Here is a 14016-nt window from a genome sequence, read left to right as displayed (position 1 = left end):
GTCTAAATGCTCCACAGGGTGACATCAGCTCTCGTGCAGTCGTCTGCACAACTCTCATCTCATGTAAATGGGACATAAGTCTGTCACTATATTACCCACTTGGTTTACTTTACTTAGATGCCACAATCACTATTGATCAATTTAAACAGTAGAAGTAGAACAGATAAAAAGGAGTAACACTTAATGAGAGGTTTAGACTAAACACCAAGGGACTTAAGGCACAATGAGAATTGTTCAAAAATCGCTCAAAGCCGTCTTTTGAGCCATTCTCATTTTGTCTAAATGCAGGGACATCGTGCAGTTTTCAGGCACGAGTCGCTGATCACTGAATTCTAGCTTGCTATAATTCAGCAATCAGCTGTTATCAGTGGAGCCCACTGTTATCAGCCAGCTGCACTGATAAGATTCTCTGTGTATTGTTCTATTAGCAGCCGTGGCTGGGTCCTTCTCCGGCTGCATATTCTATAGTAGCTAATTAGCTACTATAAAGTATGCAAAGATGATCACTCAAACCTGTCACTCAAACTATCGTTTCAGCGACCTTTAAGTGATCATCTATTAGTGTAAATAGGGCTTTATTTGCAAATACTGTCTAATATAATATAGACACTGCAGAGTTAGTCTAGACAGTCTTAAAATGCATCAGTTTATAACAGCTGCTGAATGATGAATCTGCCGAATGTTAAGTCTGTCTAGCTTAGCTTTATACTAACTTTTAGTTGGCTTAGTTTGCAACCAAAAATTGCGCCATTTTTGGTGCAATATTTGGCACGTGGTGAAGCATTTATGTCTTTTTCCTACACCTCTTTCCGAACACAGTGAAAAAAGTGTCTGAAAGTAAGTATCTAAAACACATAGGAAATGTGATACAAAGTACGTTTAACAGTTATCTTACACCAGAAAACTGTCACGTTTTCCATAGTAAATAAGCCCCAGAGTTTGTTTGTATTCTCTTAATCAGAGAGACACATAGATCTGCATAAGAGCTGCAGACACAAAACGGGAGAGTATTTTTTAATGAAGACTATTTACAAGGTTTATTCTGACTGCTCTGGCACAAAAAATACTTACAAATAGTTGGACGCGTAATAATAATGTCTGGTGTCTCATTAAATATATCTTAATTTCTGGGGATGAAAGTTTGGGAATAAGTTTTCCTGTTTTAAGACCGGAGAACAAAAAATGCAGTCATGGCAAAGAAAAAAAAAGGGCAAGTTCAATGTTTTTTTTAAGAACTTCTTTAAACAAAGCTAAGTTGGGAGATTGCACGCTTTTCAAGAACACGTGTTCCTTATAACACTAGACACACTTGTATTTCGATTCTGCCTACTGTCTCAATCACCTCTAATGTGACATTTAATTGAAGACATACACATGTGCGTTCCAGTGGAATTCGATATAAACTTGCTGCATGCAAGTCGAATTGTATTCACAGCTCCAAGGCCCAAGCTGATCGCTCTCCTTCCCAAGCTATACGTTTGTCTTTGTTCTTTGTGTAATTTAAATGGAGTGTTCCCTTGCATATAAATATACATCTGAGATAGATTTTGCACATTCTCTGTTTTGTCTAAACTTTGTTTTTATTCAGTAACATTTCCTTTTATCCTTTCTTTTCACATTTAAATAGATTGAAAGTGAGTGTATACATACTGGCTACAGTGTCCAGATGCAGCGACTGATCACATATGTTAGAAAGATACACAATTAGTGAGTCAGATGATTCATTCCAAAAAAAACTACAATACCAAGCTTTAAAAGTTATTTGGACACAAGTTTGCAGGTTGTAAAAAAAATTATAGAACTTTTTTAAATCAATTTGTTGATTTTTTTTAAAATTTATGCCAAAGAAATAACTTTCAAATAATTACTAGAGATGAGCGAATATACTCGTTTTGAGTAATTACTCGATCAAGCACCACGATTTTCGAGTACTTCCATACTCGGGTGAAAAGATTCGGGGGGCGCTGGGGGGGCGGGGGGAGGCATGGCGGAACAGGAGATTGTTGATGTTTTTTCCACCTATTTTCATCCCGATTTCCAATTCGTCTAGGTCCATTTTCTGCATGATCACTTCCGCATATAGGTACAACAAGAAGGGTGAGAGGATGCAGCCCTGTCAGACACCTTTGCCGATCTCAAACCAATCTGTGTCCCCATACTGTGTTCTCACATTGGCTTCTTGATTGATATAAAGTGATTTAATTGTAATGTACAGCCTTAAGACCCATTTAGACTGGACGAATGTCAGGCAAACGATGCCCGACACTCGTCCCCGCATACACTTGATCCTGTGCTGCTGCACTGGAGCTAGTATCGCCAGCTCGCTCACAGAGTGACCAGCAGGGGGCGGATGTTCAATACTGAATGGCTGCTATTTACATTGAGCGATGATCGATCAAGCTCATCAGCCATCGTTTATGCAGCATCACGTGAGCTAGTATGTGCATGGATGAGTGTCAGGCATCATTTGCCCAACATTCGTCTTGTCTAAAAGGGCCGTTAGTGAACTTGTACATTTGTTTAAAAGTGGATCACTTAGGTCTTCTATGCAATCTAATCTAAGGACTGCATAACCTGAGGGATAAAGTATATAGTTTTCTATGATTCACTATTTCCATGTAAAAGGCTGCTAGAATTGGAGAAAGCCCATGCGTCCTATTCATCCTGTCCGCATACAGTAATTGACAGCGTTTCTTGTATGAGTTTCTATGGTCGGTGAACAGTTGACTACTGTGTTAGGTGGGGAAAACAAGACAGGTTTTTTTGAGTTCTAGTAGCCCTTATAGGGGTTTTACATGAAAATGCTATTAATGACCTATCCACAGGCTAGGTCATCAATAGTTGATTGGCCAGAGCAAACCACTCAGGACCCCAGCAGATTAGTTGATCAGGCGCTCGCTGACAGTGCTGATGTACACATTGGGGTCAAAGAGGAAGCCACTGCTCTGAGCCCTATGTAGTGGCTGGCACTGGTAATTGTAGGCTACCACATAGAAGTCGGAGTAGCAGCTTCTGCTGTGACCCCAGTGTATGTCAGCAGGCATCCAATCAGCTCATCGCACTGGGTCCCGAACAGCGGGCCTCAGACAATCAATTATTGATGACCTATCCTAAAAATATTATTTACATCGAATCCCCCTTCAGACCCTTAACAGGATATTTCCATCTCCTACTTTAATGGCATATCCACAAGAGCAGATAGCTGCTTTTCCATTAATCTGAGTTGGAATAGCGGTCACTGAACCCAGTTCTCCTTGTAGATGATGGTAACAAAGATAAGGAGATGCTCACAACCATCTAGGAAGGGGATAAGTTTGGTACTATCCAATTACCCCCTTGTTGAAGTAAGTTTACTCAAATAATTTAAGTTATTAAGAGTGTATCGGGGTAAACCAACCAACCAACCGAAAACACAAAAACACAGAAATTGGAGATCGCTCAACTCTGTGCAGTTACTTTTGTATTTTCCGTTGGTTGGTTTACCCCGCTACATTCTTCGGTTGCAGTAGGTCACCTGGGATAGACTGCACCTTATCTAGTGGGGTTAGAAAAGAGTGATATAGATAATTTGATGCAAGGGTGTCCTTTGCCCATGAATTTTTGGGCACACCCTTAGAGCTGATTCACACAGCCAATATTCTCACGTAAGTTTTGTGTGATGTGATGCACACAAAACGTGCGCAAATATGAAATCCATATAGACAAATAATGTTTGGACAGATCAGTGGCAAAAGAAGACCACCAAAGAACACGATGGCTGATACTAGCATGGATATCACACAACTGAAAGAAGCAGTGCAAAACCGAAAAAAATGGAGGGAGCTCGCCTTTAGGGTCACCGAGGGTTGTGAGCGACTGAACAGATAACAACAGCAACAATTCACATGAGCAATAGAGATGAGCGTGTATACTCGCTAAGGCACATTACTCGAGTGAGTAGTGCCTTAGCCGAGTATCTCCCCGCTCGTCTCTAAAGATTCAGGGGCCGGCGCGGGTGACAGGTGAGTTGCGGCGGGGAGCGGGGGAGGGGGGAGAGAGATCTCCCCTCCGTTCCTCCCCGCTCTCTCCCGCCGCTCCCCGCCCGCCGCCGGCACCCGAATCTTTAGAGACGAGCGGGGAGATACTTGGCTAAGGCACTACTCGCTCGAGTAATGTGCCTTAGCGAGTATACTCGCTCATCTCTAATGAGCAACCATTTTCCTCGTAGTAAAAAAATGCAGCATGTTCTATTTTTTGGCATTCCCAGGGAAGGTCTTGCCCATTGATTTCAGTGGGACCTTAAAAGACATCGCATGACACTCACATGCCATGCTATGTACATGCAAGTGCGATGTGATGCTTACCCTTGAAATCAATTTTTTTTTATGAATGAAAAACACACGTTGGCAAGCGTGATACCGGGCCGAGATATCGCGCTCGCCCATGTGAATGTAGCCTTACACTAACGATGACTCAATGGTCTTTAAGGTGTCTTACAAGAAGCACTATCAGACCCCTATTTTTGTATTTTTTTCTCTATCACTTCTTCAAAGAATTTTTCTTCCTCTGTATCTTTGTAGAGAAATGTTTTAATCTACGAACACAAAAGAAACAATGCAAATAGTAGTCTGGAGTTCCTAAAGTTATGTATGCCTCCTTATTCTTTCAGCTCATTTTCTTATTTGGATATTTTAGAATAACGCATTCCACAACAAAATCTTCACAGCCATTCCTACTGTACATGACATTTGTCCAGCGATAACCCTTATCAATGCTGTTTCCTGCAAGAGCTAGGGTTACAATAAAGAAAGATGCCAACAACAGGGTGTTCTGGATGCTGTGAATATAGATAAGAGATGCCTTAGAATATCCATTTAAAGGCTCCTTACAAGTCTTCCCATGGAAGAGATTCCTGTTTCGTAATCTGCAAAGGGAAGCATTTGATAAGATGCAGCCAGTCTCCTTGGCCGACTTGTGGGAGCTGCCTAGAGGCCACTGGGAGCAAACAGAGGAAGTTCAAGGGCTTTTCTGAGCTTTTGCATTACTATGGAAACTACTTCCTGGGGATCAACTGGTTTGATATAGAAAAGAAGTACTATATATTGAGGCAAGACTAAAGTACATGTTCGGTCTATGAGCATTTTGCGTCTATATGGAGCATGAACATATTGTAATGATGAAAAGGGACTACAGATAGGAAGTGCATGTCATCCTTACAAAGGCTGTAATGAAAATATCAGCTTAAAATTATTTATGTGTATGAAATCCTACAGGAAACCATATTGAGACTATGTGGCCTTGCTATTGAGACAATGGAAAGCTCTATGACCTTACTGGCAATGTACTGGAAAATAGAATTATCCACAGTGGGGAGAGGAGCTGATGTCTTTATACTCAACATGAGGGGAAATGCCTTCCAAAAGGAGATGGAATTATATCTTTGTATCATTAAATATAGATGCAGTAATGGCCATGTACAGATAGTCCCCAACTTGCAAACATTCGAGTTACGAACTTCGCAAGATGCGAACAATCTGTCCTCCACAGTATGATGTATTGCTATGGCAAGCTATGGCCGTGCGCTTGATAGGCACTCTGCATAGGCAGCCCTGGGGCCTTTCAGAAGGCCCCCGGATGCCTAGCAACCGCACAGAGTCCCGCCGCGAACACTGTACGTGCCCCCTGAACGTCGGGTGCCGGCTATTTCTTACAGCCGGCACCCAGCGGCAGCAGTTCCGGCGAGCCGCGCCACTCGTCGGAACTGTTACCACTGTCAGAGCAGTATTTAAAGCGTTAACAGTTCCGTCAAGTGGCGCGGCTCGTCGGAACTGCTGCCGCCGGGTGTCCGCTGTAAGAACAGCCGGCATCCGACGTTCTATGGAGCGGGATCCACCCGCGATCCCGCTCCATACAAACATTTGTTCGGACCTACGAACAAATGTACTTGCGAACAGGTTCCTGGAACGGAACCTGTTGGCAAGTAGGGGAGTATTTGTATTGTGTATACTGTATCTGAAATAGCTATACAAGATAATACAATCATTGACATAACAGGCAGACTAAAATCTTCCTGAAATGTATCTGAATTTCAAAATTTAGACAAAAGTAGCGTGGTACCATGTTAGACAGAAAAACTTATGTGATGGTAAATACTCTTGTATTAAAAAAGATGAAAGCATTGTAGAGGCGATACTATTGGCTAACCAGGAAAATTACATTTGCAAGCTTTCGAGGCTACTTAGGCCTGATGAAGAGGTCTAAGTAGCCTTGAAAACTTGCAGATGTGATTTTTCTGGTTAGTGGATAAAGGTATCACATCTATAATCCTTTTGTATTATTATACAAGAGCATTTAACGTTGAAGAAAGGCCTTCAAAGAAAGACTTGGGATTGAGAGGTTTCAGAAAATCCTAGTTTGGTGGAAAAGTAAAGGTTTCTCTACTCCAGTCCTCAGGGACCCCCAACAGGTCATGTTTTCAGGATATCCTATGGTAAGAACACCTGTGGCTATGTCTGAGGCACTGATGATAAATACATCACCTGTGCAATACTGAGGAAATCTGGAAAACATGACCTGTTGGTGGTCCTGAGGACCGGAGTTGGGGAACACTGGTTTAGACAACCAGCAGTTTTCTTACTTGAAATATTGCAGATTTAGTTCTGCGTGATAGATCACACTAATTTATCTTCCATACATTCAGTAAGTGCATGCAGTTGCTGGAGTTGGTCAAATGCAATAGCATTACAACAGAAGGGGAGCTCTGATGGTATCTTCTGAATTTACATGTTCCATATAAGATACTTTATCATTAAATGGGGCAAAAGGTGCATTTACACTGAAAGATGATCACCGAAAAATCGCTCAAACAACAGTTTGAGTGACAGTTTTGAGCGATCATCTTTGCATAACTTTTAAGTAGCTAATTAGCTACTTAAAGAGTTAAATGCAGGTGGAGCAGCATACCTCTGTGATTACTCCAAGAACAGCAGCTGTTTTGTATATGCAAACAGCTGCTTTGTTCTCTGAGCTTTCAGCTGGTATCCTGCTGAGATCCCAGCAGGATACCAGCTGAAAGAATGCTATCAGCGCTGCCTGCTGAGAAAATTAGTGAGCGGCGCTGATAACAGTCACCAGTGATTTCTAGCTTGATAAGAATTTACTGATAAACGAATAGTGCGAAAAACAGTACACAATGGCCACGTGTTTAGACACAACGATTATTGCTCAAAAATTGCTTTTGAGCGGATTTTGAGTGATAATCGTTGTGTCTAAATGGGTCTATAAGTTTCATAAGATAAGCCTAAATGATAACAACGTATAATTATTTTAAAGTAAAGAATAAACTTTGGAATATGGTGGAATACATGGGTATGAACCAGAGGCATAACTTGAAGCTTCTGGGCCCCAATTCAAAATTTGTAACAGGGCCCCCAACTATAATGCTTTATTTATAGTACTGGGCTCCCTACGTAGAGAGGAGAGGCTTTATGGGTCCCGTAGGGCTCCTGGGCCCGGGTGCAACTGCATCTCCTATAGTTATGCCCCTGGTGAACATTTAGAACAAGCCCTCAACATTTTTGAAAGTGTTGCGGAAATGCTTCTACTCTGACCTTTATTTTAAGCAGGCATTTGCAGAATCCTGCTAACATTCTTCCAATCAGACGGCTCTATTGTGGTCATGCTGGTGATTAGGATCACGGGGTGCATCAAAAGAGCTATTGTGGCACATGACGAGAACATTGTTCTTCCTTTGCAAGCCACTGGTCAGACCACACATGGAATATTGTGTACAGTATTGGGCACTGGTATTCAAGAAGGACATATCAGAGCTTGATATGCAACTGAAGTCATAAATGGAGTGGTGGACTACAATACCCTAGAGAGGTTATCAAAATTAGGATTATTTAGTTTAGAAAAAAGACGGCTTAGGTGCGACCTAATAACTATGTATAAATATATCAGGGGACAATACAGAGATCTCTCCCACGATCTATTAATACATAGGACTGTGACTGTAACAAGGGAGCCCCCCCTACATCTAGAGGAAAGAAGGTTTCTACAAAGACATATACGGGGGTTCTTTACTATAAGAGCAGTGAGACTATGGAGCTTTCTGCCTGAGGACATGGTGATGGAAAACATGATAATGGTGTTTAAGAGGGGCCTGGATGCCTTCTTGAGCATTACAATATTACTCGTTAAAGTCATTATTTACTTTAGAAGGGTTGTTAATCCAGGGATTATTCTGATTGCCAGATTGGAGTCGGGAAGGAATTTTTTCCCCTATATAAGGAAAGTTGGCTTCTACTTCATTAGGTTCTTTTCTTGCCTTTCCCTAGAGCAGCATTGGGGAGAAAATAGGCTGAACTAGGTGGACTTAAGACTTGTTTTGGCCTAACGTACTCTGTTACATTCAGTGGAGCCACAACAGCCAAGTTTGGCTTGTTTGAACTTTTATTTATAACACTCTTAAAACCACATTTCAAGATGGTACTTGGCTCTTCCTCAGGTTCGTGTGATCAGAAGGTGTCCTCCTCAGTGTTCTCATTATAGAAGGATGATTCCACCAATTATTGAAATCATCTTGGTATAATGAGAATTCTGAGGATACCTTCTGACGACACTAACCTGAGGAAGAGCCAAGTATTGGCTTGACACACATCATTTTAAGAGTATTATAATAAATAAAAGTTCCATTAAGCCAACCTTGGCTGTTGTTACACCGCAAACTGCGCCATTGTTACATCCAGCTATACACTCTGTGCATATCCTTATTTGCATGATGAGATGTTGTTGCTTCAAATCAATAAGCCAATCAATAGATAGTAAACTACTTACACTGTTGATCATCAGGTGCATTAATGTCTTGGGTATCAGATCTTTGAAGGACTTGTTTATAATGGTCATGTAGGAATATACTAAGTTGTGGATGGTCTCCACTTGTCTTTCCAGTTGTGGATCCATTGACAAGTTGTCTGTTTGAGATGACTCTTCATCTGTATCTGTCTGATATAGAACATATGTTTCAGTTCCTGGGTTGTAAATCATGTGGGCTTCATTGTCTATAAGTTCTTATTTTGTACAACAAGGACGATTTATGAAAACTGGTGCTAAGAAAAAGATGCACATAGCAACAAAGTATATTGTTTTTCTTTTTATAACAGGCCTATAAGAAATGAGTTCTGGAATGAGTTCATTAGGAAAGGGTCTACTGTACTTTTGGTTTACCCTACCGAGTATCTTGATCAAACATGGCTGAACAAGAAAGTGAAAAATTCGAACATAGATCCACTAAAGTCAGAAGAAAGACCAACCAATTAGACCAACAGTTTTCTCATGTCTATGGCTTTTCGGAACAAGACTAATGGCAAATTACATTAGGTAATCAATCTCAAATTGCTCTACCCAATGCAGTTGCTTATGGCAGAAAACCCTGAGCTTTGCTTCAAGCCAATACTATCTGTATTCATTTAAATAGATTAATCTTAAAGACAAATTACAAGAACATCTGAAGTGTTTGTTTATAGTGTTTAAAGATGACCGACCAATTTGAAGAGTCTGGATTTTATAAGGATAAGATAAAGCCTTAGAGGGCAGAGTGACCTCCGAATCACAGGAAACATTCTCTTGAGATATTAGCTTGCAAAATCTGAAACGAGGAACCGGTGAATTAAATGCTCAGCTCAGTGCAAGAAGCCAATGTAAACAGAAGATTCCTCAAGGAAGATTTTGTTTTTGAAGGCTCTGTACAGGCTGGCATCATTGCCAAATCATCGAGCTTTCAGGCATTTTGGACAGCAAGAATATTGTAGTCTGCTGCACTAGGCTTGTACTACTAAAAAGTATGAAGACTGGATAGTGAAGAGAAGGAGTTGACACTTTTCATGCATCTTCCTGGTGAAAATGAAGGTGGTTTTCTTTGGGGGTGACATTGTTTATTATTTTTCAATAGTTTTTGCAACCAACATAGTGATCTTATACCTCCTTAGTGACAAAGCCTGCTTGTGCCTTATGGCCAACACATTTTTGAGTTGTTTTTCATTGCCGCATTTCCAGAGCCATAACTTTTTACTTTTTCCGTTGACATGGCCAAATGAGGGCTTGTTTTTTTACAGGTTTATATAAGTTGTATTTTTTAATGACATCATTTTTGGGTACATATAATGTACTGTGTAACTTTATATTTTTTTAGGGGGATAAGGGGAAAAAAAGAAATTCCGACATTTGTTTTTCAGATTTCATTTTTCTGGCATTCAGTGTGTAAAATATATAATGTGATGACATTATTCTCTAGGTCAGCACTATTTCGGTGATACTGAGTTTATAGTTTTTTATTTGTGTTTTGCTATTTTTGTACACTAAGACCGGATCGACACGGGCTAGAAAATCTCATTGCTACAAAATCGCATGTATGTGAAGCCCAGGGTTTCCAATGGGTTCTTTCAGGCTACAAAACATCTCTCATGTGAAAGAATCCATTGGAAACCCTGGGCTTCACATACATGCATTTTGTAGTGATGATTTTCTAGCAAGATTTTCTAGACCGTGTGGATCCGGCCTAAGGGCTCCTACCCACTTACGTTTTTTAACGCTGCATTAACGCTGCATTTTTTAACTCGCTAAGGCACATTTCTCGAACAAGTAGTGCCTTAGCTGAGTATCTCCCCGCTCGTCTCTAGAGATTGGGCGGCGGGGAAGAGCGGGGAGGAACGGAGGGGGAGATCTCTCTCTCCCTCTCTCCCCCCCGCTCCCCCCCGCAACTCACCTGTCAGCGGTGCCAGACCCCGAATCTTTAGAGATGAGCGGGGAGATACTCGGCTAAGGCACTACTTGTTCGAGTAATGTGCCTTAGCGAGTATACTCGCTCATGTCTAGTGAATACCAAATTTGTCACTTTTTTAAAAATTATTATTTTTTTAGTGCTGCACTTAAAGACCTCTAATATTTTTCTTTTTTCATCATCCGTGCTGTGTGAAGGTTTTTTTTTGATGAGTTATGCTTTTTAAGGTACCATTTGTTGATTCATGCAACGTTTTAATCACCTTCTATTTTGTCTTTTTGTAAAGCGAGATATGCAAAATTAGCTATTTTCACCATGCTTTTTTTTTCTTCTCATGTTGTGCACTGTGCGGGTTAAATAATGTACTTACCTTTTCCTCTGGATCATTACGTGGTAATACCAATTTTGTAATTTTTTTATTCATTTTTTTACATAGTAAAGTGGGAAAGGTGGAGTTTTGATTATCACTATATTTTATCATTCATATAATACATTACTAAACTTCAGTATAACAGTGTATTATAACGCCTAAGCCAGGAAGGAGCCTCATACTTCACCATGGCTGGCATATCCGAAGGCCATATTCAAGCCTCCAGGTAGCATAGTGACCCATCAAGACTTTAAATATGGCCTCCAGGTATGCTATTGCTGGGGTCTATTGGGATAGAGAGGAAGTCCCCTCCCTCTGTTAGCCTTTTACAATCATTGACCATGGCATGTAAAGGGTTAAGCAACGGGGATCAGAGTTTTCTCTGATCTCTGCTGTTTAAGCAGGTGCCAGGCTGTTATCCAACAGCTGAGCATTAACTCTACCTGGCACAGAAGATCCATGCCAGGCTGCCGTATAAAGGCATATAAGCGGTCGTGAAGGGAATTAATGACAGAAATTAAAAGTTGATGTAAGAAATATTCTAGTTTTGACCTTTAAATTTACCTCATTGATCATGAAGCTGTGGATATGGCGACAAATCTAAAGCAAAAATTGACCTTGGACCTCACTCTGGATGTCATCATTTGCATTGTAACAACGTACAATAAATCTATGATATGTAGGGCCTTATTTGTATTTATTTCTGCCATGTGTGAATGAAAATTTCTTAAACCTAATTCACATGGATTAAACTGTATTTCTGCACCGAAAAACAGTAAGTCTACTATATTTATTGTAAAAAAGAATCAAGCCTCTACAAGGAGTTGTGGGGATGCAATGAAATTCTATTATGTGTGATTGTAACATGTAGATGTGCGTAAGGGGAAGGAAAACTTGAAGGGAGGATCTAGTACCCTGCTGGGTCACCTCTAGCTTGGATGCAAGATGTGATACGGGTGGGCATGGCGGCTCTAGTACTCTGTTGTACCTCCTCTAGCTTGGATACAAGATGTGATACAGGCAGGCATGGATTCTCTAGTACCCTGTTGTACCGCCTCTAGCTTGGATACAAGATGTGATACAGGCAGCCATGGAGGCTCTAGTACCCTGTTGTACCGCCTCTAGCTTGGATACAAGATGTGATACAGGTGGGCATGGCGGCTCTATTACCCTGTCGTACCCCTCTAGCTTGGATGTAAGATGTGATACAGGCGGGCATGGAGGCTCTAGTACCCTGTTGTACCGCCTCTAGCTTTGATGTGAGATGTGATATGGGGGGCATGGAGGTTCTAGTACCCTGTTGGGCTACCTCTAGCTTGAATGCAAGATGTAATACAAGGGGCATGGAGGTTCTAGTACCCTGTTGGGCTGCCTCGAGCTTGGATACAAGATGTGATAAGGGAGGGCATGGAGGCTCTTGTACCCTGTTGTACTGCCTCTAGCTTTGATGCGAGATGTGATATGGGGGCATAGAGGTTCTAGTACCCTGTTGGGCTACCTCTAGCTTGAATGCAAGATGTAATACGGGGGGCATGGAGGTTCTAGTACCCTGTTGGGCTGCCTCGAGCTTGGATGCAAGATGTGATATGGGCGAGCATGGAGACATACAAGTTCCCTATTGTATCCTGCAGCATATTAGTCCATATTTTCTGTAAACGGGCCTCTAGATCGTGCAAACCCGTAGGCTGTCGAAGCTGGCATCCAAGATGGTTCAATACATGTTCTATTGGCAAAACATCTGACAACCAGGCCAGCCACAGAAGTGTGACAATGTTGTGGGGACATTCCTGTGACACCCTTGTGTGTGCAGCCAAGCAATATCTTGCTGGAAAATGCCTTTTGGAAGCCGCCATTAGAGGAACACGTGTGGCTGCAGGATGTCTTGAACATATTGCTGAACTTGTGCTATTACAGGGGAGCGACTATCATATGTGATGGCACCCAGACCATCACAACAGCAAGGGGGGCAGTGTGCCACTCCACAGTAAAAGCAGGATTGATGCACTTCCCCCCTTGGTCTCTAGACACAAATATGGTCATTGTTAGTGCCCAAACTAAACCTGGATTTGTTGCTGAAGCAACCCAATTCTACACCATAGCAGTCTAGTTTTGTCATTCATGACGCCAATTCAAATGGAGGCGATGGTGAGTGGGTGTCAAAGGCAATAAACGTAATGGGCGCCGTGAGATCAAATGTCCTACAACCGAGTACCTGGAAATTGTTCTGATAAACACAGTGGCCTGTAACGAAAGTGCCACCTGTCTGTGGATGGCGGATAACGAAACATTTGGAGAAGCTCATGCTTTTCAAACCATCCCCTTTACTGGCATCCATCGAGGGCATCCTCAGCCCCATCGCCTTGTGTGCATGCCCTTATGTATCCACAGGTAGCAACACCTACACCTCCTAACAGTCTGGACAGAATGGCCCAGGTTGCGAGCAATTCATTGAAATGACCATTCAGCTTCTCTCATTCTAATAATGCGCCCTCTCGCAAAATCTGTTAACTGAGTGAAATCTCTTTGATTGCATCACAGATGCATGTCTAATGGTCAACAAGCTCTACACAAGCAGAAAAAGACTTCCACTACACACAAGTCACCTCTGAGAGACTTTTTATAGGCTAAGGGTGGAACCACTTTTAGGGCCTCAGGTGGCAAGACCGTTCCTTTACTCACACCACAACTCTCATCATTTCTCTATATGCGGTTTTAATTCTGGCCTCTAAACCTGAAAATAGGCTAAGACTTCCTGTATTATAATGCACTCTTAAAGCGCACCTAACTCTTCATATGACTTTTCAAAATTAGCTGCCATATGTGTACATGAGGAATAACATAATTTCTGGCTGTAACCTGCATTTTCCCCATTTTCCCACTCTGCAGG

General features: G+C 41.6%; 1 protein-coding gene across 1 annotated transcript in view; it reads right to left on the bottom strand.

Moving 5' to 3' along the window:
* The window catches only part of DNM3 (dynamin 3), a 310170-nt gene that overhangs the window by 83199 nt on the left and 212955 nt on the right, over positions 1 to 14016 (bottom strand). The window contains exon 12 of the mRNA XM_066594996.1: positions 8818 to 8985. Within this exon, the coding sequence (XP_066451093.1) occupies positions 8818 to 8985 (168 nt within the window). The remainder of the gene's footprint in view (positions 1 to 8817; positions 8986 to 14016) is intronic.

This window comes from Eleutherodactylus coqui, chromosome 3, assembly GCF_035609145.1.
Source record: "Eleutherodactylus coqui strain aEleCoq1 chromosome 3, aEleCoq1.hap1, whole genome shotgun sequence".
NCBI classification, from domain to species: domain Eukaryota; kingdom Metazoa; phylum Chordata; class Amphibia; order Anura; family Eleutherodactylidae; genus Eleutherodactylus; species Eleutherodactylus coqui.
The sequence above is the reverse complement of the archived record's forward strand: the minus strand, read 5'-3'. Positions and strand labels throughout refer to the sequence as shown.